The 22,632-nt window shown below is 30.3% G+C and overlaps 1 protein-coding gene across 4 annotated transcripts in view; it reads left to right on the top strand.

Annotated features, from left to right (window-relative positions):
• Positions 1–22,632, top strand: part of LOC108914143 (cytochrome b reductase 1) — a 135,984-nt gene that overhangs the window by 70,163 nt on the left and 43,189 nt on the right. Inside the window, exon 1 of one of the 4 annotated variants that reach the window (XM_018719897.1) lies at positions 1,062–1,276. The exons of the other annotated variants lie outside the window; for them this stretch is intronic. Coding sequence (XP_018575413.1) covers positions 1,251–1,276 — 26 coding nt within the window. The 5' untranslated portion in view covers positions 1,062–1,250. Of the gene's footprint in view, positions 1–1,061; positions 1,277–22,632 lie in introns of those variants that run through there. 4 annotated transcript variants of the gene reach the window in all.

The following is a 22,632-nucleotide window of genomic DNA, read 5'->3' on the forward strand; positions in this document are numbered from 1 at the left end:
ATACTATATTTGTTTTTATTAAAATCTGTTTCTACAAAACAGTGGCGTTGTATAGTGTTTTGAAATATCTCAAAAATATAAGGTATCGAATTTATTCTTACACATTTAGCAATTAATAGAAAATGTAAATAGCAACGTAGGTACTTAAGTATCTTCTTATTTGATTTCCCAATTATCTAAAGACCAGTAAATTTTACGAATACTTTACAAGAACACTCTATTGCCGCAAATTGACTGTATATTTTAAAAACATTTAAAATTATTTAAAAAACCAGTGGCATACGATTTTTTTTCGAAAAAGGTCCCCTACTCCCCCAATAACTACATCACTGGAGTGTATTTTGGAATAAGTTATCCATGAAAAATAGTCCCTACCAAAAAATGACATCCCCCAAATTTTATCATTCAATCTGTTCATGCCAGTAAAGTTACAGGAAAAATAATATAAATATTTGAAACTTTTAACACCCTGTATCTCCGTAGGGAAGCGTCCTATAAAAAATTTTTATAGGGCAAATCTTGATTATTTTCATCGGTAAAATACGCCATTAAAGTTTGGCAAAACTTATCATTAACACCCTGTATAAAAATAAAATTTGTCCTTTTTATTCAATTCCTTTGAAAAAACACATTTTATTATTAGCTCTCGCAAACAAATAGTTTTTGTATACCTAGATTTCTGATATCCAAGATTTTTTTATGAATTTTTTTTTTAATTTGTTTGAATTAGTTCAAAATAAAATAAAAAAAATAGGTTAACTTGCAAAGCATATTAAGTAAGTTTGGTGTGACATATCGTTTTCGGTACTTGTAAAAAAAATACGAATATTTTGAGAATTTCAACACCCTGTATCTTCCTTACAGGGTCACAAAAAGAAAAACAAAAAAGAGTATTATTCTATATAAAATCTGACCCACCATGTACGTCTAACAAATATTTTGGTTACCGGTCCACCCTGCACCAATTTTTGGCGCCATCCGTAACTACCGTCGCGGCGGACAGATGGCGCTTCCGCCTAAAAACCCACGACCGTGCCCCGTCGCGCAGTTCCGCACGAAACTTAAAAGCATTAACAAAGTAAAGTAGGCTTAGCGCACTCTACCTGTTCCGAAAGTCGCGGCGTTCACTTGTTCTCCGGTGCTCGTGTGCGTCCTTTTGCGCTACAACCTGTGATTGTGTCCGCTACATGTAAACAAACGGTGGAACGATCTGTTAGCTTGCACCCGGGATTTTTAAAGTTTAAACCGACATGGCTAAGAACAAGATGCACTCGACGTAAGTAGTTTCCCAGAAGATAATTAATTTAAAAGGCGTTTTGTCTTCGAAAAGGTTTAGGAAATGCTTATGAAGGTTGTGAAGTAGTTCAAGAAGTAGTCCTTTTTAATAGTGCTGCAGTTGGTGGCTAATTTATTTAAAGTCTGGTTCATTTTATTAAAAATGGTGAATAACGTTGCAATTGCTGTTTAATTTGCTTAAAATATATTAAAAAAAATTAAATACACCTCCAAACCACGTAAAGCAACTAATTTTAGAATTATGTACTCCTATGGTTTGTTAGGTTAATCTTACAGTTTTAACATACATTTTATACCTAAATACATTTTAAATCTAAAAAACCCCATCTTTCACAAAAACTGTCACAAAATTAGTGTCGTAAGAAAAGTTTTTTAAATATCGTAGGTGCTGAATCCTGGGGCTCAGTGGTTTTGCTGAAGGTGCTGAGCTCCCATATCGATTTTATTGTCAGATCCAACTGAGAGGGGCACATTTATTTATAGAAAGTGTAGAGTATAGCGTAAATGTAATATATGTAATTTTTTAATTAGATTTAGATCCTTAAACAACCACAATTTATTTCTCTTTCGATTTTATTGTCTATTCATTTTTATCAAAATACGTTTCCGGAAACTATGAGCAAACGTTTAGGTTTAGTGTTTCTATTTATAACAATAACAATACAAATTTATATTTTGTTGAAAAAAAAAATTTAATATTTATTTTGAAAAAATGGTAAAATGTCACATCGCATTCAATAATGTCTTAATTTCTATCCACATTGGATTAAGTGAAATGTTCATTCTGTTAATATGAATACAATAGCAATTTTGTGAGCGAAACTATTAAGGAGACCGAGTGCTTTATCGGGGGAATCCTATACTTATCGTGTTAAATAATAATTGCTGCCAATGCAGAGAAAAATATTCTTTATGATTAGAAAGTAAGTACATTGTGATACTTACTTGTAGATATTGAATAAAATCGAATTTAAGATACTTAATTATATATTTCCAGCTCTCTATTATTATTATTTACCCAATATACATAAATGAATGCCACAAGTTGCAACAGTGCATGAATATTATTTGTGTATATAGGTATACATTATGCTATGTGATCGCTTGCACAGCTGATTGCTTTCACCTATAAAATGTCAGATGACGAACAGAGTCAGTAGAAAGAAAAATTTGTGACTAAAAAAAGCAGGAGAAAAAAGATTATGGAGCCAGAACCTCCGCACACCGTTCCAGGACATCAACTAATCGACATAGAGTATAAGACACAAAGGATGCACTGCTCTGTTTGCAAAGAACTTTTACGTATTTTAGATTATCTACAAACTGTGATTACGAAGTGATTCGCGTGGAAAAGTTTAAATATGATTTAGTTACATGCGTAAGTAGTATACTACTATGATGCACTTCTGTGAATACAAATGTTCCTTATAAGACAAGAGTTTAAAGCGATTGCATTTATGAAAGTATAATACGATTTGATATCTGTAATATTATACCGTGATACGATGTTATTGCAGCCAAAAATATTCTAAAAAATATACAGAAATTATTATAATGTTAATTTTAAAATGAAAAATTATATTAAATTATTATTGTCAAATTGTTATATGCACTGTGATGCAAAGTATAAATATTTCATTTTTTATAGGCTGCTTTATTTTTTACTTTTTATATTAAAAATTTATTGTACGTAATAAATAAAAAAGGAAGTCAAAAAAACATGCTTCATTAAAAAATTTCACATTTTATTTTATTATTCCAAATTGAATTACACAAATAAACACAAGTTGAATGTAATCCATTTCTAATGACTAATATGTGTATCGAAACGTTAATTTAAATTTCCCGCGACCTATCCTTATTCTAACTCTATTGCGCTGTTGCCGTTACTCCTTCGCGTTTATTATTTGGCGGACGAGAAGTCAAAACTTTTAATGTTTGATAATTTATTTTTCAAGTTCACTCAGTATTTTTAATGTATTCACACAGAACAAATTTTTATAGTGTATTGACCAACATTTTTTTATTTACAGTTGTTTATCTATCTCTTATAGTTTCCGAGATCTCAACACACGCATCACCAAAATTCTAGCGTGGATGCCATTCATTTTTATTATAAAACAGGCAAAATATAGGAAGAATTTTCTAAACGAACATAAATAAATAAAAAGTAATAATAATGTGTACCCTAACCATAATACAAATAAGAATACTACAATGAGACAAAAAAATAAAAAATAATTGATAACGAATCTCTGATGGAGCGTCTATTTAATTTTTTATTTGCATCCTGTTTGTATAGGTATCATGCGTGAATGGTTTCTTCCTATCAACCTTTACAATCTAGGTAATTACATAATTTTCCCGGTACGACAAACTTCACTATTTTACTTTATGTTCTGTATAAACATCCTTAAAAAATTATTGACATGTTATCCTTACCAATTATTTATATTTTACTGTTTAAAAAGCCTAGGAAGGGTGTCCTATTAAAAAATTGCACTTATTTTGTGAAGCAATGTAGATCCTAAAATAAACCCATTTAGATAACGTAAAAATCAAACCTTTGCGAAAACCGACTTTCTTACAAAAATCCAAACTTGGGCACACTTCGAATCTTTTCACCACCACCCAACTTAAACATTTACAATCAATTTCATACAGCTAAATATCCTTTCGGATCCCAATTTATTTAAACCTCGTTTTATATCTCTTATTCCCCATCCACCCAGTAAGGGATGTCTTAACCGTGGAAAATTGCCCACTTAAAGCTTAATAAGGGTTCACCAGCAAATCCTCTACCAATTCAGGTGTTTTATTTGAAACGTTATTTCCCTCATCTTGAAATTAAGACGTTTATTGATGGGGTTTCATTCACCTCTGTTTCCCCGCGAAAACCTGCAAAACAATGGCGTATTAATAAACCTCAATGGCTTGCTGCGATTTAAAATAACATAACTTGTTTTTCAAGTGCCAAGTACACAAAGTGAAACGCCGCCATTTATATTTGGACGATTATATTTATGCTATTTCCGCATGGGCGTCTTCGACAGAGAAAAATAAATAAAAATAGACAATTTCCTTTTTTTTAACAATCTATTACGCGTATTAGTCTGAACATTTCGAAATGAGCTAGCGTTAGAGGTCTTTTTTTGATAAGTTCTAATAATATTCTTTGTATTTTAAGAAAGATACATGTATCTACTTTTTAGTTTAACAAGAAAATGGGGGTATATGTTTTTCTTAGAGTAGATTTGTGCAATACAAATTTGCATATTTAAATTTGAAAATGTCATTTTTCAAATCAGAATACTGTAATGGACATTAATAGAGAATTTTTAAGGAAAAATTGCAATTATATTTTTAAGTTCGTCCTGTATTTCATGAGTAATACATCACTGGAATGTATAAATGTATTTATATAAAAAGTAATGAATTGCTTTACATAAATATTTGGAAGATTGATGGGATATTATAAAATCTTTGGGAAATGTTAATTTTTTACATAGAATTTAGCAAACATGAGATACAGTACACACAAATATCCTTCCAAGTGGAATTTTCAACTGCGACAACGAAAAGAGAAAAAATGTTCTTTCTTTGCTACTAAATTTGTTTTACAAAACATCTAACAGTGTCTTATACAACTGTTAAACTTTACACGAGATACCTTTGTGAATTGAATAATTGACATTTGAGGTAGCCCTTGATAAAAATAATTTTAATCTTTAAGAACTTTTACTTCCGCTTTTTTATTATTAATATTAGTTCCCGCCTTTTCTATTATATTAACTTAATTTCTGATTCTTTACGAACGTAGTTTTGCAACACAAATATTTTTGACATTGTAATTAAATAGATTAATGTTATGAGTGGCTCACGAAAACTAAATGAGATATCAACAATCTAAGAACATTAGGTTACACAGCAGGCTATACGCAACCAACTACAGCACTAAATAGCTATATTAGCGCGTAATTTAAAAAATTCGGTTAATTTTTGAACAGACCCCGTATTTCTAGCCAAACTAGCATATTCCTAGAACCATTATTAAGCCATGTCTCTCATTAGTCATAATTGACACAATGTGGGTTTCATTGACTTTAAAGGTACCGCCAGAATTATTTTAAAAGGGTATAGGAAAGAGAAGGGAATATTTTAAATAAAAAGAGTTACAATGAACTATTTCCAATGAATAATTATCAAACGATTCAGTTCAGCAAAAATTACCCTCATTTTTAATTATGTAATCAGAAATAACATCAAACAAGTGTTTATCATTTAATATTAAGTATATACATTTGATTAACTAATAATCAATTGTGTTATTTTTGTACTTTTCTAGAGTCAAAGCTTTACTGCCGTTCAAATCTCTGTTATGTCTGTATATAGAAACTTTCTTATATCGTAGGCTGTTCATATGTCAGTTAATTATTTTTGTCGTCGTTACCCAGTTATCGGCTAATTGTTATGTAATTGCTCGAATGGTAGTGCAGCAAATTGAGTTTTAAATATGTCCTGAAATGACCACGGGTCTGTTTCATGTAGAAAACAACACGGGAGTAGCTGTAGCTTCGGAAGTATCTTAATTTACATAAAATTAATCTGCTATTTTGGGAATAGCGAGAAAATATGTATATTTTCACATACATGGAAATAGTGTTATTTTAAACTATGTTTGAAATTGACAGTGGTGCTTTAAGTACATAAAATTAACATGAACTCACGATGTTATAATAACGTACCTATTTACTTTCAATGAAATATAAAGAAATATGTGAGTTCTGTAAAAATATATTGGGTAGGGTTTATAAATCTTCAATTCTGAAAGTATATGCCATTACAGGTGTTGTCATATAAAATAAATGAAAATACTTCGACTTTTTCCAGACAGATTCACTTTTGCTTTTCGAGATATTCGACTATGGGGCTTTATATGGGTCACCACGTACCTACACCTACACTGAAATTGTATACAATACATTTGTCATGCAGTTTTGGTTGTCTCGTATTTAATTATTCTACGATAGAAATAAACTCCCTTTTGTACAATAAGGTAACAGCAAAATTTTGTCAACTTGATGATTATATAATATATAATAAACGAACAACTTTTAATGAATATTATTCTTTTTATCGCAAAATAATTTTAGCCTTGAATTGTAGAAGTTGTTTATTAAACGTATTCGAGCTTAATGAAGCAGACTTGAAATAAATTTATGATTTAGGTTTACATTTTTTTGAAAATTTAAAGCTTAGAAGTTTAGATATACCTACTTAAATAGTAGGTTATTTATTTATTCTCTATAGTGTTAACTATTATATTAATATTAACAAACTACAATTTAATTTATGCTCGACTCTAATGCTCTAATATGTTGTTTTTCATTCGTTGATTTTCAAATTAATTTTTGTAACGGCAACTACTATCTTTTCGTTGCGGTCTTTTATTTTAATATATAAGATACTACGGAATACTCTGTGAGAAAGTTACTTGCATTATAATACCGTTAAACTAAATTTTTAACGGTATTTACAGTGTATTTTCAATATTAAAATATAACGAAACAAACGTTTTTGCTTAAAATTACGTCATTAAAAAAGTGTTAATAGCAATAACCCAAGCACGAAACATGATAATACGGCAGCTATGGGTATGATCAAATTATAAACAAAATTCGAATATTATCACGTACATTAAAACTATTTTTTGGTAGATAAGTATTAGTTGGTATAAGTAACGTACTTAAGTATTGTTTTATTGAAACTACTGGATTATGCAATTATTGCACATATAAAAAAAAGTACGTATAACATATAAGTATACAGGGTGATGAAAAATTTTGAATGTATTTGTTTCATTCATTTTCCATGACGCATCTATTTCCGAATTTTTTTGTATAAGTTGTGAATCACACTGTATATAAGGTATATAAAATATTCAAACCTTAAAATTTCCAACTTAATCATCAAACGAGAATAAAAAAAATTGAAACGCAGTTGAGACCTTATCGGAGTTAAGGGAATTAAAAAAGTTATTTTGCTTTCAATTTACTCAAGCTTTCTATTGAACGACGATAAACGTTAATAACATTACAATGTGCTGACAATAAATATTAACACCTTTTGTGAAATGCCACTTGTAGGCAGTACCGTATTCGTTACGTCTTGGTTTACGCATATATCAAGTTACCGACTTGCATTAAAAAAAAATTAGCACCAATGTATTACATTTAACACAATTCCAAATATCCCGCATTCAAGTAATGCGGTTGTTTAAACTGGGCTAAGAGTACTGTTTATGTATGATAATTTTATCTCGGTATAGCTTTGCAAATGCAAATATTGAAGTCCCACATTTAGTTACTCAAAAAAACTGCCCGAAGCAACTCGTAGGTGATAAAATGCTACTAATAGGTGTCATTTGTAAATTTCACCATGATGAAATTGTGAGTAAGATGCTTGTAGCTTTTTGTGTGTACTTTTATTAATCGTGCTATAACCATAATTCGTCTAGAAAAAATACAACGTATAATAAAAGTGCTATAAGAATATGGTTCATATTTTTATGGCACTTTTTTTAATCAACCCAGTTTGTTTCATTAAAATTACACAAGCCGACTCTCTAACCGAGAAACTAAAAGTAGTTATTCGGAGGATTTTATTGCTCTGAATTCGAATCCAAGCCTGAAATTTCTCAATTGGCTTTGGTTTTCGAGATATCCTAACCTAAAAGTGCCAAAATCGCGATTTTTTGACATTTTTGAGGTTATGCTTTGGGAAAGTATATTCATGTTCTTTGGTTAAAAACAAGATGATTGTAGGCAGATAAGCAGTGAAATTATATTTTCAAATCCGAAACTGTGTTAAAAATTTATAAATAACATTTTTTATGTGACGAAGTAATGAATTATTTTCAGAGAATTTTAATTTTATTCCGAGGACAAGCATTTTGCGATAAAATTGTTGCATAATAGAATGCGTGTTTGAAATATCTTTGTGGGATTATATTATACAATTCATTTATTTAGTTAACTGTAAGAAAAATGGTTATATTATAAGCTGAATTTCAATTCAATTTAAACTAAGGAAAAATAATGATTGAATAAAATGTATAGTTAATAGATACAATTTAAAATAAAATAAAATACAGAGAAACAAAAAATCATAAAAATTTGCATCAAAAGTATAGAAAGCAGGATTTAATAAACAATTTTTAATTTTTATTTCAAATTCTTAATTTTAATTAACAAAAAAAAAGTGGAATATCCGAAAGACAAGACCCTGGTCTCTATATGTTTTTGCGGTCGCTGAATACGAATCCGGTCTGACTCGATTAGCTCTGGTTGAAGGTCAAATGTAGATAATCAATTGCCAACAAAGTAACCATACATACGAGTATCTATACGTTTTTGGGGTCGGTAAATCTGAATCCGATGTTCGATGTGTTAAGGTCAGTTGAAGGTCAAATGTAGAGAATCAATTGTTCACAAAGTAAACCCACATATCGCCCCCACGTTTTTGGGGTCTGTGAATCCAAATCCGGTGTCCGTTTGATCCGATCAGCTCTGCGTTAAGGTCAATTCAAGGTCAAATGTAGAGAATCAGTTACCAACAAAGGAAACCAATGTATCTATACGTTTTTGGGGTCGCTTAATCCGAATCCGGGGTCTGTTTGACCTGATCAGATCTGCTAACTCAAAACACTCAAGTATTCATTTATGTGTATTAAAATTTGAGTAACAAATAATATTAAAGAAAGAAAGCTCAGAGCTAATCGGGTCAAACGGACAACGAATTCGGATTCAGCGATCCCAAAAACACATAGATACCAGGGTCTTGTCTTTCGGAGATTCCACTTTTTTTTGTGGAGCTGTGTAATTATTACTTTAATGTTTAAATTTCTTACTTGTGGTTACATTGAAAAAAAATTCTCTATTCATTACTCTGTCAAACTTCTGACGAATATGAAAAATAAGAAAAAAGGTCGCAGGTCCTAAAGGAGTACAAGCAAAGGCTTGTAGCTTTCTTATTTTGCACGTAGAATCTAGCGTTCAAGTTTGGCTGGCTATTTACGACACACCCCGTATATAAAATTACAGTCGCAGGCTCTAAACTAATAAAAACTACATAATATAAACAAACTGAACCTTGTATACATAAATGAGAACAATGTGTATGAAAATGCTATTTTTAGAATAGTGGCTATATTTCTTATGTAAATCTGACAAAATCTGGGAAAGTTTTCTGGGAGTCCTAGATGTGCACTTCGCTGTTTTTTTTTCCTTCTTGGTCGTTCTCACTGGTTACGCTCTAGCTCCTACGTAATTCGAACCTGCCTAACTCGATTTAAATCTGATATCTAACATCCGAGAGAAGGCGGCTGGTATGAAGGAGATATTATGAATAAATTAGGATCTTGGAGAATCTGCTTCGAATGCATTGTATTAGATTACTTTTAGGCTCGGTGTATGTCTGCGTCCTGTTCATTGTCATGTGGTGGTAATGAATTCTATTTTAATTGGTGATGACCCAACCGAGACGAATTCTTCTCCAATTGTCGATTAAAAGCGTTTCTTTCATAACACGATAAGCTTTTATACAGCAAAATAAATAACATTCCATGAAAATCATTACAAACATTTCATTAAAGGGCTTTGGTCGATGTCTAGAGACAATATTTTTTTCTGGTACTTCAACTTGATTATAGTGAAATTATTGTAGATCGTATATAATTTTTCATCTTTGAGTATTTAGTTGTTTCTTTTTGCCCTAATAGTTAACTAAGACAGACGGACAGATCGAAATACCCAATATGTAGATTTGTTTTATGTTGAAAGTGTCTGTTCGCAATTTTTTAAGGTTTTAATTAATTTCTATTAATTTCATTTACCTAAAATTAAAGATAATTCAATATAACTCCATATTGGACGCAAAGATACCGATTAACAAAAGATCCATAGAGAAAAAAACGCTTGATTTATTTAATCTGTCAGAAAAAATGTAGTTTGGAAAAAATCACTTTTAATTTTAATCACAAGCTATGCTGTAAATGCATTTTTTTCACACTACTTAAGAACTTTGATGTCAAATAATGATGTTCAAAATTTAAGAAATTGCATTTATAGAATGGAATAGAATTGCGAATGCATAAACAGTATGATGGAGAGACCTTTCAACCTATAAAAAATTAGAATAGACGAGCACAATGATTAAAAAAGCGAATTAGAAAAATCAAAAATTTTGGTATAATGCTTGGGAAAACGGTCATGCAATTCAATGGGGTTCGACCAAAATTTTGGAGAATGAATATAGTACCGTTAAAAGAAAATTAAAAGAGATAGCGATTATTTTGTTGAACGGTGAAAAATGTGTTTCAAATTATTGTGTAACGATGTATGTAAATGGAAATAGACAAAAACAAACAAATTTAAATTGTCAACACATAATAAAAAACGAAGTCATTGTTCAGAAGGCGGAAACAGATTTTGAAGTTTTGAATTTTTGAAAAGTGTAATATAATTATTTTTATCTTGTAATGGTCTGCTTTTTTCAGTGTGAGATTTTTGATCAGGCAAAACTATTTTCATAAAAATAACCCTTGATTGATTCTATTGGTGTAAGAGGTTCATTTTTTTCACAGGTGGTAAAAAAAATATGGTGTCTCGTTCAAATATGAAAATTGTGATAATTTCCGGTCGAGTCCTAAGTGACAGGAAAATAATTTGCCTATTAAATGAGATAAAGTAAACTCGGCAAAATAAATTCAATTTTGAAAAAAATCAAATTTTTTAAAATAAAAAAAATTGCGTTATCTTTTTACAATTTCGCATTGAAAATTTTTTTTTTAAATTTAAGAGAAAAATTTGAAATTTTCAATATTTTTTTTTTATATTAATTATACTGAATTAGTTTTGATGCGATTTTTTCCTCGCATGCCGTATTTCATCGAGATCAAATTAATTGCACTAATTTAAGTTTATTACCCCCAAGTGAAGCTTCATGCATTTTTCTGCCTTTAGAAAAACACTTTCCAAAACTACCAATATTTTTCATTAAAAAAAAAATATCTTAAATTTTATTAACAATTTCTTTTTTCTACATTTGATAAGTATTTAATGTGACATTATAAAAAAATTAATGCAAACAATTTTGAAAAATTTGATTTTTTTTCAAAACTTAATTTTTTTTTCGATATACCTATGAAGAGCTTTTAACGCGAAATTGTGAGCAAGATAACATAAAAAAAATTATCATCTTAGTCATCATTATCTGACGTTTAAGGGGCAACAAACATGCTTCTTTAATTTTTTATAAAACTTTGACGATTCACGAAAGGAAAACGGTTGGACCGATCGATTTCAAAATTTACAGGCCTTAAGGGCATATATTGAGCTAAAGAAAAATCCTACAAACCTTGGTACTTTTCGTAACGTTTGTAAAGTTGTCGTTGATTTTTCAAAACAGCAGAAAAAGTAATTTTTTGCACATTTTCAAATTAATACTGACTTTAAATTTGTTTTTCTTTTCTCAAACATATCAAAAGGTCCTTAAAGAGGATTGATTAAAATTTACAAAACCGACCTTCCCTTCCCCGTACGATCATTAGTCCATGAGATATCGATGATCAAAAAAAAGGTGATTTTTCACTCAATAGTCTCAATGAGAAAAAAATTTACAGACAATGCAAAAAACCAATGACCTTGGCATTGATTAGGCCAGAAACAATTTTTCTAAGCCCATGGGCAGTTCTGAAAGAAAAATTGTAAAATTTTTGCCTTGCATTATTTCTTTTGATTGCTCCGAAAGTGATGATCAAAATAATGTTTCATCTCTATATTTCAAAACTAGAATCTTCAAGCTTCTAAATGCTTTTTTATTTTCCCGATACGACCATTATTCACAAAGTGAAAATATGGAATTATTTTTGCTCCCTCAGTTTTTTTTGCCGAGTATATTTTCTTTACGGATTTCCGATTGTGTCATTAACACTGATGTGAAACGAGTTGTCCGTATAGCTTGGGCCACCCAGTATATTTTATAGCCTATATCAGCGTCCTTACAATATTTACAAATACATTCATAGCTGCACACGGAAATATAGGAGTTGGATGTTTTTATTAGCAAGTCGTAATTGAACCAAGGTAAACGAACCTGTAGTTTATTTTAGAAAAAAAACAAAATAAATATCGCATAACATCGACTAATCCACGGTACCTTTCAAACGTAAAGCATCTAATTTAAACGTTTATTCCTTCATATACTTCAATAGGATAATAACACAAAGTTATTTGCAATTTATTAATTTAAACAATGGAGCCTGTTGTGTTGGTTGTTCTAGAGTCTGTACTTGTTCTCTAATAAAAGATTATAACATGTTTAACATTATTTTAAAGCTGTCGAACACTGGAGTACTTATATGAAATACTTAAACTGTTATTGTTAATCATGTAAAACGTAAAACAATATACTGTTTTTTATATCTTAACCAAATACGTTCACTGGCTACACGTTCGAGTTTTACACCAGTGAAGCTTATAAATAGGGAGAATACAAATTTTCTCATCAATGCGATAGCAATTTTTATGATTATATTTCCCGAAGTTCCTTAAAAATTCTTTGCAGGAAATGAGATTTCACGACAGCATCTGTCGTATCGATTTAAAAGCTACGTGAAGTAAATAAGATGAACAATTTCAGAATATTTTACGTAATTTGCATGCATCAGATAGAATAGAAGGAAACTTCTCTTGACATAAATAATAAACAAAATAAAAACTTTCTATCTAGAAAGGTTAGTGAAAGGTATTATTAATTTGGCCTAAAAAATTGTGAGATAATTTCCTGTTTCGAAAATAGTTCTAGAAATCATGCCTAAACTACCTAAATTTTAAGTAGGTACTTTTAATTTTGTATTCTTTGATATCTATCTCTACTATTTCTAAATTTTTTTAGTAAAATTTACCTAATACTAGTAATAATGTATCGTTTTCGTTTAAGTCTAAGAACACATGAGTAATACACGTCTTTTTAAGCAAGATTCTATGGCCCCTTCAAGGGGAAGAAATTCTATTATAGGAAAAATAAATCGCCTTATAGTTTGCAGCAAGTTAAAATATTGTAGACCTGTTTTAAAAATACCTGTTATTTAGCCTAAAGCAAAGTAAACGGTACAGATATTATTATACAATATATTACATCTCATAATATATAATCAATATTTTTAGTCAATATAAACCCGAGTTGTTATTTAAATTTTATAAGAAATCTATGGTGAAGTAATCATCTTGTTTTCATAAAAAAAATTAACTGTGACATCTATCAACGCAGTCGAATATTTAGACCATTTTACGATATCTAGTGTAAACAGAAAAATATATAAACGATTATACAATGTGTTCGCAAAAGGTTGGAAAATCTTGTAGCTGGAGATACAAACTGGTGGCCGAAGTAAGTTGTTTGAGCCAAATATGCCTTATGCAAATGTTGCGACACCAAAGCACTCCGATCGAACTACCCCTGCGCCCAGCGATAGCACCCGCACGTCCGTTACACCTTAAAAGTTATAATTTTTACGCGTCCTATTTCCTCAAATTTGTAGTAATATAAAACTAAAATACATACTTGATGAATATAACCAGACAAAGCGATTGCATTCTTTCGAGGATCAAAACTTTCATGCACACATTCCTGGTGAAGCTTTCAAAACTTGAGTAAATCACCTTGTGCGAACTAAGTGAAATCATAAATCCATCCTACCCTAAATTTAATAAGCGCGCATACAGCCTCCCCAGGAATGCAGATCCTGACAGTATAACCCTGGAGAAATAAATAATGGCAACGTGTTTCCCATATTAAAAAGGTACAAGAGAATAAAAATGTCAGCTGGAATATATATGTGGCGATGTCTGAGTGCGCTACACTTATTTTACTTTATTTTCAAAGCAAATTGCTGTTTTACCGTGTCGCAAAAATTAAATATGCCTAAAATATTTGCAAGACGAGCTATATTTACGCATCTTTCGAATTGTAGCCTTGCTGCCATTTCACTTTTGGCTTTTTAGTGCTCTGTTTATTTATATCCATATTTAGTGGAACTCACAAAGACTAATTTCTACTCTAATTAAAACGTTTTCAAAGATATTAACGCAGTAACGGCTCGTCGTATGAAGGAACTGAGACTGAGGCCGGCTCAAAGCTGCTTATAGTTTCAGTTCACGGTTAATGTATGGGTCGCATAGTACGCGGATAGTACCTGATGTCAGTGAGGCTTTAAGGATAAGGAAACATACAAAAAAAAATATTGCAAAGTCTTAGTACCGATCCTCAATTTTATGAAGATATTATACGTAAATTTGCAAATTTAAAAGACGAACGAATAAAACCTGTTTTATAAAAACATTCAGTTTTAAAAATATTTTGTTAAAAGTGGAGGCAAACGAAAAGTTGGCGGCGTTGTTTTATATGTAAATAGATAAGTTGGCTGGCTACCTTATGAAAATTTGTTTTTATATTTTTTCATATTTCTTAATATTCATAAACCAAGTAGGAACAATTTTGATAATTAATAGGTAAATACATCACTTTCTTTTTTCTGTTACTAAATTTTATTGTAAATACAATTTTTAAAGTTAGTAATATAATAATATAATTTTTTAATTTTCGGTTATAGTAGGGCTATTGGCGAAGATCTCCATAATAGAAAATGACGTGAAATTTGTTCCTATTATTATTTTTTATAAAACCTGAAGGAAAATCCTGCTCGTGGGCATCAGTTTTTCTGTAATATTTCCAGATTTCGATTTAGTCGTTTGACCTTGAAAAGTTACAAATTTTTGTCTGCGGCGCTTTTTTTTCTTTATTGCCCACTTGTAAGTCAAAAGCGAAAGTTTGTCTTTCTTTTGCTTATTACCTAAATAATAATATGCTTGTTAACCCAACTGAGCACTTTTTGCAGTTTCTTTTGTACTCTTTGCGTATCAAATCGGTATGTGTGCATAACATAATAAAGTGAAAATTATACATGGTATTTCAAGGATAAATGTGGGCATATAGCAGTGTAAGGCTGTTTTAATTATTAGTAATTGCAGCTAACCAATCGTATAATAAATATTTATTCAGACTATGATTTATTGTAGCGAATAACTGAATGCACAATTTAGGGCTTTTAACATTCGACGACTCGGCATGATCGAAATGTGTAATTTTAGTTCGTTATTAAGGTATTAAATTAAAACAAATTAATTGAAAAATGTTTAATAGTAATATAATTAATCATAACGAAAAATCTTAACAATAAAATACGTTTTTAAAAAATAAAACGTGCATTTCTTATCTACCTGGTGTCCCATTTTAAAGCCAACAACTTAATATCTTAACTATTTACCATGCAGTTAGAAATTATTTTTAATATTATAAGATTTCCCTTAAAATGAGACACTTGGTATATTAGTCGGTCAATACTGTCCTAAATGTCAACAAACATATTTGTAACAGCCAATTTTGTTTTAAATTTGGATAAGTCTGGGTGGAATAAATTTTTTCAGTTTATTTTTGGGCTTGCTATACTGGAAACTACAGTGAATTATATATAGTTGGATTTAATGACTATCTACCTAAAAGTCTTTTAGTAAAAGAGCATTTTCATGTCCTATTTGCTTTCAGACAATGCAAAAATAAATTGTAATGCAAACAACAGTATAAACTTCAAATATAGGGAACCAGGCCAAAACCATTATTATGATGCAGATACATTTATAGCAGCATTACTTGAACATAAAATTGGTATCAGTTTCGAACAACGATGAGCCGTAAATATGAAACAATAGCCTTAAATCAAAAACTGGAGACGACCTTATTATCGTACATGTACGAGGAGGTCAGTCAGTAGTGGACGGTTGTGTCTTTCTGAGCCAATTTAATTCATTTTAATTGTCGTCCTGGAAAGCACTTTTTCCTCCAACCGTCACAAAACTATCACATTTGTTGACTGTCAAAAGTCTCTAATAATATTTGAATTACACTTTAATCACAAAAGAAATGATGATTAAATTAATAAATTAATTATAAAAAATCAATAATATTTTATTCATACTTAATTGCATTAATAAATCAGAATTTAGAAAATGTACACAAAATTTTGTTTTAAATTTATGAATGTATATTATATTTATTTATATGTATAAAAATATATACATTCAAATATTATTTATTGTTTAAATTATAAGCAAATGAGAAATTAACTCATTATATTACCAATTTTCGACATATTTTGAAAATAATTGTTGTTCAAACAATTTTAGAATATTTAAATTAATTTGATTTTGATCTTTGATAAACAGTATATAAGTTTATTCACTTACCTTTGATACAATAAAAAAATAAAGTTGATAATTAAAGGAAGTTTAAAGATAAATAATTATGGGACTGTTGAAAGACCAATAATTATTAACAATAGGCATTTGAAAATACGCTAATTATTGTTTTTAAATCGCAGTTTTGAACTCGTCGATTCAATTTCGAGCAGGCCGAAGCGGCCGCGCTCTCTGCTTCACCCCCCACCACCACCCGTACCATTTTCTTGAATTTCTCGCTTGCATAAATAACTTTAAACACGTTTTAAAGTAGGTTGCCAATGAAGAAAAGTATTGCAAATTTAGACCCGGAATACCAAAGGTATTTTTAGAAAAATTAGCCCGGATGTCCCAGTACATTTAGTGTAAATGACGGTTCACTTTGATCGGCTATAACTACATAACTAATTGACCAACCGATCTGTTTTTTCTTTTTAAAGAAGCGTCTTTCCAATAACTTTTAAAACCAACTTTAAAAAATTTGATTTGATTGAATATTCACAAAGTTATTCTAATTGTTTATAAGTACAAAAATTCGACCAATATTTAAACAAGCGCCAGAACTCTCCTAATTGACAGATTCGAATTTTTCAAAAAGCGTTTGAAAGCTTGGAAACCCTTCTATATGTTATTAAATTTTCAAGTATCTAAGGGCCTTGGTTTTTGCTGAGCAAAATTTTAAAAATTTGCAAATTTGTTTTCAAAACTGCATTGCAAAATTATTATGCAAAATCTATCAAACCGATTTTGATGAAATTTTGTGTGATGATTCTACATAACATGAAGTTTTCTTGAGCCAGGTATGAAGGTCCTATACAAATTTTAAAGACCCCAAAAATTCCCTAAAAAGTAATGTTTTTTAACCCCATTTTTGGCGATTTTTTTGATTTTTACAAAAATAATCATGATTAATTCGATTTGTAACTAGTCATATTTTGTAAAAAATTTAATTACAAACATTGTTTTTTTCCTCTTCCATTTTCACCTAAAATCAACTCTTGAAAAGATACATAATTAAATAGGAAGAAAAATATGACATTTTTCGAATTTTTTTAACATATTGTGCTGCCAAAAGTTAGGCCCACGTTTTTTTTATGCGCATAGAAAAATTTTCATTTCTAATGATATTTGAAATCCAAAAAGCCAAAAATCTCCGTGGATATACGATTCACCCAAACCAAAACAGATACTGCCTAGTCTATAATCCTAATATAACAATATACTATTATTTCCTAAATTTTAACAACTGAATCTTTATAGAGCAAACAAATGGTACCATAAAAATTGTGTAGATTCAAATTTAAACAGTTGCTTCTTTGGCAAGTTAGTTGAGAGAAGTTATTTACAAAGAACGTCGATATTTGGAGTACACAATAATATTTACGTCGCATTTCGTAGTACTCATTCTAATAAACAACAATAATGCGTTGTGTTAGTAGATATTACTCATAGGCGATTCCGTTTAAACAATTAATACATATTCATATTCTAGAATGTATGCAACGTAAATTCGTACAATTTTTTTAAGTATGAGCGCTCAAAACAATACGTGGAAAAAGTTTTTTCCCCTAATATGAAACAAATCAAAACCATTTAACCGATGTTATTGTTTCTATTAGACAAGTTAGACATATTTTCTTGCAACTTTTCTTATTTCTGATGCAACTGCACACCGTACTGACATTATTCTTGTTTCCTTCAGGCCGTTGTGTTCCTCTTATAAGAAAAATATTCGAAACCTGGATAAGACTTTAAGTTTCCTAAAACTTGTAGATAGGTATGTAACCGCTTTCTACGTCTAATCGTAAATGTTTAACATTTTCACGAGTTCTTTGTGTTCATTAACCATCGATGTTTTCAATAATCCTGACTTCTTGTCCACGTAACATCCTCTTCCGCTTCTCCATTAAAATATGTCTGAAAAACAACGGCAATGGCTGTAGGAATCCATCCCTACATTTTCAACACGTCCGAGGTAGGTGTTTGTCGTATGATTTTTTAGCACAACACTGGTTGCAATCCAGGGAGGACCCTCTTATTCATTTTGTAAATTTTAACGAACGGAAGAACTTTTCAACAATCTGCTCGGGGTTCCAGAAGGCTATCTCGTTTAAGAACCAGTTTTATCACCGTCCGGCGAGATTTCGTTCGGAACAAGATACAAGAACTCTTATTAACCACCGTATCTGATGCAGTATATTAAAGTCTGGGTAGGTGGTATGAATTTTAATGCGACTAGGGCACGTCTGCACATGACAGGTCTATTATGTGTGCGATTTAAAAATGCGACTGGAAAAATTAAGTCACATTACTGTTCAGCCTCGTATTGAGGTTCAGGTTAAGTTATTCAGACCGCGTCGCAGTGATACTGAAGTAGTATAAGTCAAACCCATTGATGAATGGAGGAAATACTGTTACACGGCTCATTCCCATTAAGAATAGAAATTGAAACCCCGTTTCGTATAACAAAGTGCCACAATATAGATATTTTCAAGGTCACAAGGGCGAACTAATCACCCTATGCATCGTTAAAAGCAAACAGTGCGCTGTATACAAAACAAAATGTGATAAAACATTGCTAAGTATTTATTTTTCAAAAAAATACAATGCATACAATATACTCTTTTAATGTGACGTCACATATTTAGGCAACCCCCAACAATTTATCATAGTTGAAATCGTACAGACCGAATCTGAGCCTTGTGCACTATTTAAATAGATACTATAAAATGAACAACTTCAAATTAATTAATAAATAATATGTCTAAAGAACAGAATGATTTTAATGGACGTCGTGGGAGGAAATAAATAATTAAATAGTTAATTAATTCACTTTAATAGTACTTAATGATATTGCTCAAATGATAATTAGTATTTTATTAACAATTACACAGGGATTCCCACCGAAAATGATTACCTGGGCTTTTTTATTTTTTGTTTTAGGAAAAAAAAACTGTCTCATAAAAGTTATGGTCATTTTCTAGATGCAAGATACTCTTTCAGATTTCAACAGTAAAAATAGTCATATGTTTTCTTCAGCACTTTTTTTCTAATTAATAATTTACACGACAAATATTCCAGCTTTGCCATGTCATTGTTGTTAAATTGAAATTAAATTGTAATAAAGTCTAACAGTTAAATTCAAACATGTTTAAAACATATTTAAAACATCGCTCTATATAAGTTTATTTCATTCAAGACTAAACAACACTCTTTATTGCATTTTAATAGCAGTAACACAGTGAGCAATTGCAGATATCTGTTATCGATATAAAACAAAAAATTACCAATGCATACTTATGAATCTTTTGATATATTTATACTTTTTAAACCAGAAAAATTTACACATTTAAAAACTATGAAAAATTTATTGTTCCAGTTGTAAATACTAGGTTTAATTGTTTGTTTTATAACGATTGTTTGAAGCCTTTAAGGCTGTTACCTTCAACTTTTGCCGATAGCCTTTTTCCTAAAGTCAAAAATAAAAAGTTACTGGAGTGATCATTTTCAATGGTACATTCTGTAGATACGTAAAATATGTTTTTATTTTTTTCAGTCATTTCCGTTACTTAAATTGTCGGGTAATATTTATTTATTCTGTGTTGGATAGTCATCGAATTCTGAACTAATATCTTCTGATTACAGAAGTAAAAATGTATTTTGCAATATGTCCGCTGACTCAGAACTAATTGGATACATTAAACTAACCATAATACGCGTTGATTCGTGAAAAATAGCCTAATCGGTTGAACGAAACTTCTCAGTAATTCCGTCTGGAATCATTTCATTGGACATGCAAACATCGTACATATTTATAAATTACTTACTTATTAGTACGTTATTTCATTTTATTTTTACTTCGTTCCCTGTATCCGAGCCTGTATCCAACACTGTGTACATTTTTGTAAATTTTTCTCACTGTTTTAAACGGATATATTGGAATAAAACGGGTATAATTTCTGTTCACGGTTGTGTGAAATATCGGGAAACCGAAACAGCCCCATATTCGCCTTTAAATAACCAACAGGATATGACTAAATGGCCCAATTAAGCGAGCGAAATTATGACAAGTCGCAGTGCAGAAATGTGGTTTGTGGGAAGCAATAATTCGTATGGTGCTCGTCTGTCCTAAGGCGGCGGTCTTCACAAAGACGAAAAAACCTTAACAAGCGATTCGGGAAATTTCGGGTACAAAGGGGCCACGACGAATTTAAATTGCACGAACAGTTACACGGTACTTTACGAAATTGTAATCACATCACGGACTGTAAAGAATGCGAACAATAAAGCGTGAGCTAAATGTGGATGACAACATAAAAAATAAAATAATTAAGCTAATTCGAATCAAGTCTAAAATTGTTGGTTCACTAAAAATATTAATTAAATACACGTCAAGGCATTTATACGAAAAACACCGCCCGCGAAAATAACAAATACGTCAACCTGTCAACGTTGTATTGTTCGTCTCGTCTCAGAAATCGGGGATACGCGCTCTTAACAGAACCGGACTCAGTTTAATAATGTAAATATGAACACGCTCACACAAAATAAATGAACATAATTTATAAAAATACATAAAAACTTAAGCTGTAAAGTTTAGACATCAGGCTAGGTTTCGAAAACATATAACGATGGGCTTCCTTAAGTTTTCTCATCAAACAAAGATCAAACGTGTAAATTCCCGATTTCAGAAAAAATTGAATGCATAATATAATGTAGTGGAAATCATCCTCGTGTACATAGTTATACATTTTTTTATTTATCTGAAGTTTCTAGAATATGTCCTTAGAAGCTTAGATATCATTCTGTGCTGCTCTTAGAAACCTATTAGACCAGTGCGGATCTGTCGAAATATCCCACTTTTTGGATGTAAGAAGGGGCAAGCTAATTTTTGCTGGAATACCTTCAGTACAACTAACATAATAAAAGTGTAGATCCCTAGATCTGGGCGGTGTCCGGAACATTTTCAAAATTGCAAAAATGTTAAAAGAATTTAAAAAATATCTATTTTATCTGAGATTTTTACTTATATCTTGGAATCTATTCATTTTGGAAAAATATTGAAGAGGAAAAAAGTTTTAGAACTGAATTTTGCACAATATACTGTAAGTTAAAAATGTTTAAATTTATTACCGATGTGGCAAAATAGCAATAATTAATGAAAAAAGGCAAAATATTCAAGTTTTTTTGGATGATTTTTTTAAAATATTTTAGTTGTTCCGAGGGCATTCTAATTTTGGTAAAAAAAACCTTAGAGTATAATAAAACAACACACCAAATTTCAATAAAATCGGTTCTACAGTTTTCGCAAAATAATATTTTGCAAAAACTTTTGAAAAAAATATGTTTGAATTTTCAAAATGTTGCACAGCTTCAAATAATAATAATAATAATAATAATAATAATAATAATAATAATAATGCTTTATTGCCCAACAGTCAAGACCAATAATAGGACAATTACATATAGAACAATAGGTAAAGTAATAATGACTAATAAATAGGAAAAAAAACAAAGGGAACAACTTATATAACTAACTAACAGAAATCTTCATCTACAGTACCTGAAAGGATTAANTACACACGAATTATTTGGACTAAACTATCAAAATGAAGGTCACACAAAGATGATATAGAATTAAAAATAGTGCATGCATTAAAAATAGGTGATTTTCTCATTACATTAGTATTTGCAAGATCACAATAAAAGGTAACATTATGCCGAGTTTCTATCCTTGGAACAAATAAATTTAATTTTTCCAATAGAGCAGGGCAGTCGATTCTGTAGTTTATTAAATTATAAACAAAAGCAATTGCTGAACAGTTTCTTCTAAGCAATAATGACTGCAATTGGAAAGCTTGAAGCAACACCTTATTGTCTATACCTCTATCAGGATAAGCACCATTTCTTTTAAAATAAATAAACTTCAAGAACCTCCGCTGCACCGACTCTATTTGACAAATATAATTATGATATACAGGGT

The sequence above is a fragment of the Anoplophora glabripennis genome, unplaced genomic scaffold, assembly GCF_000390285.2.
Source record: "Anoplophora glabripennis isolate ALB-LARVAE unplaced genomic scaffold, Agla_2.0 scaffold16, whole genome shotgun sequence".
NCBI lineage: Eukaryota > Metazoa > Arthropoda > Insecta > Coleoptera > Cerambycidae > Anoplophora > Anoplophora glabripennis.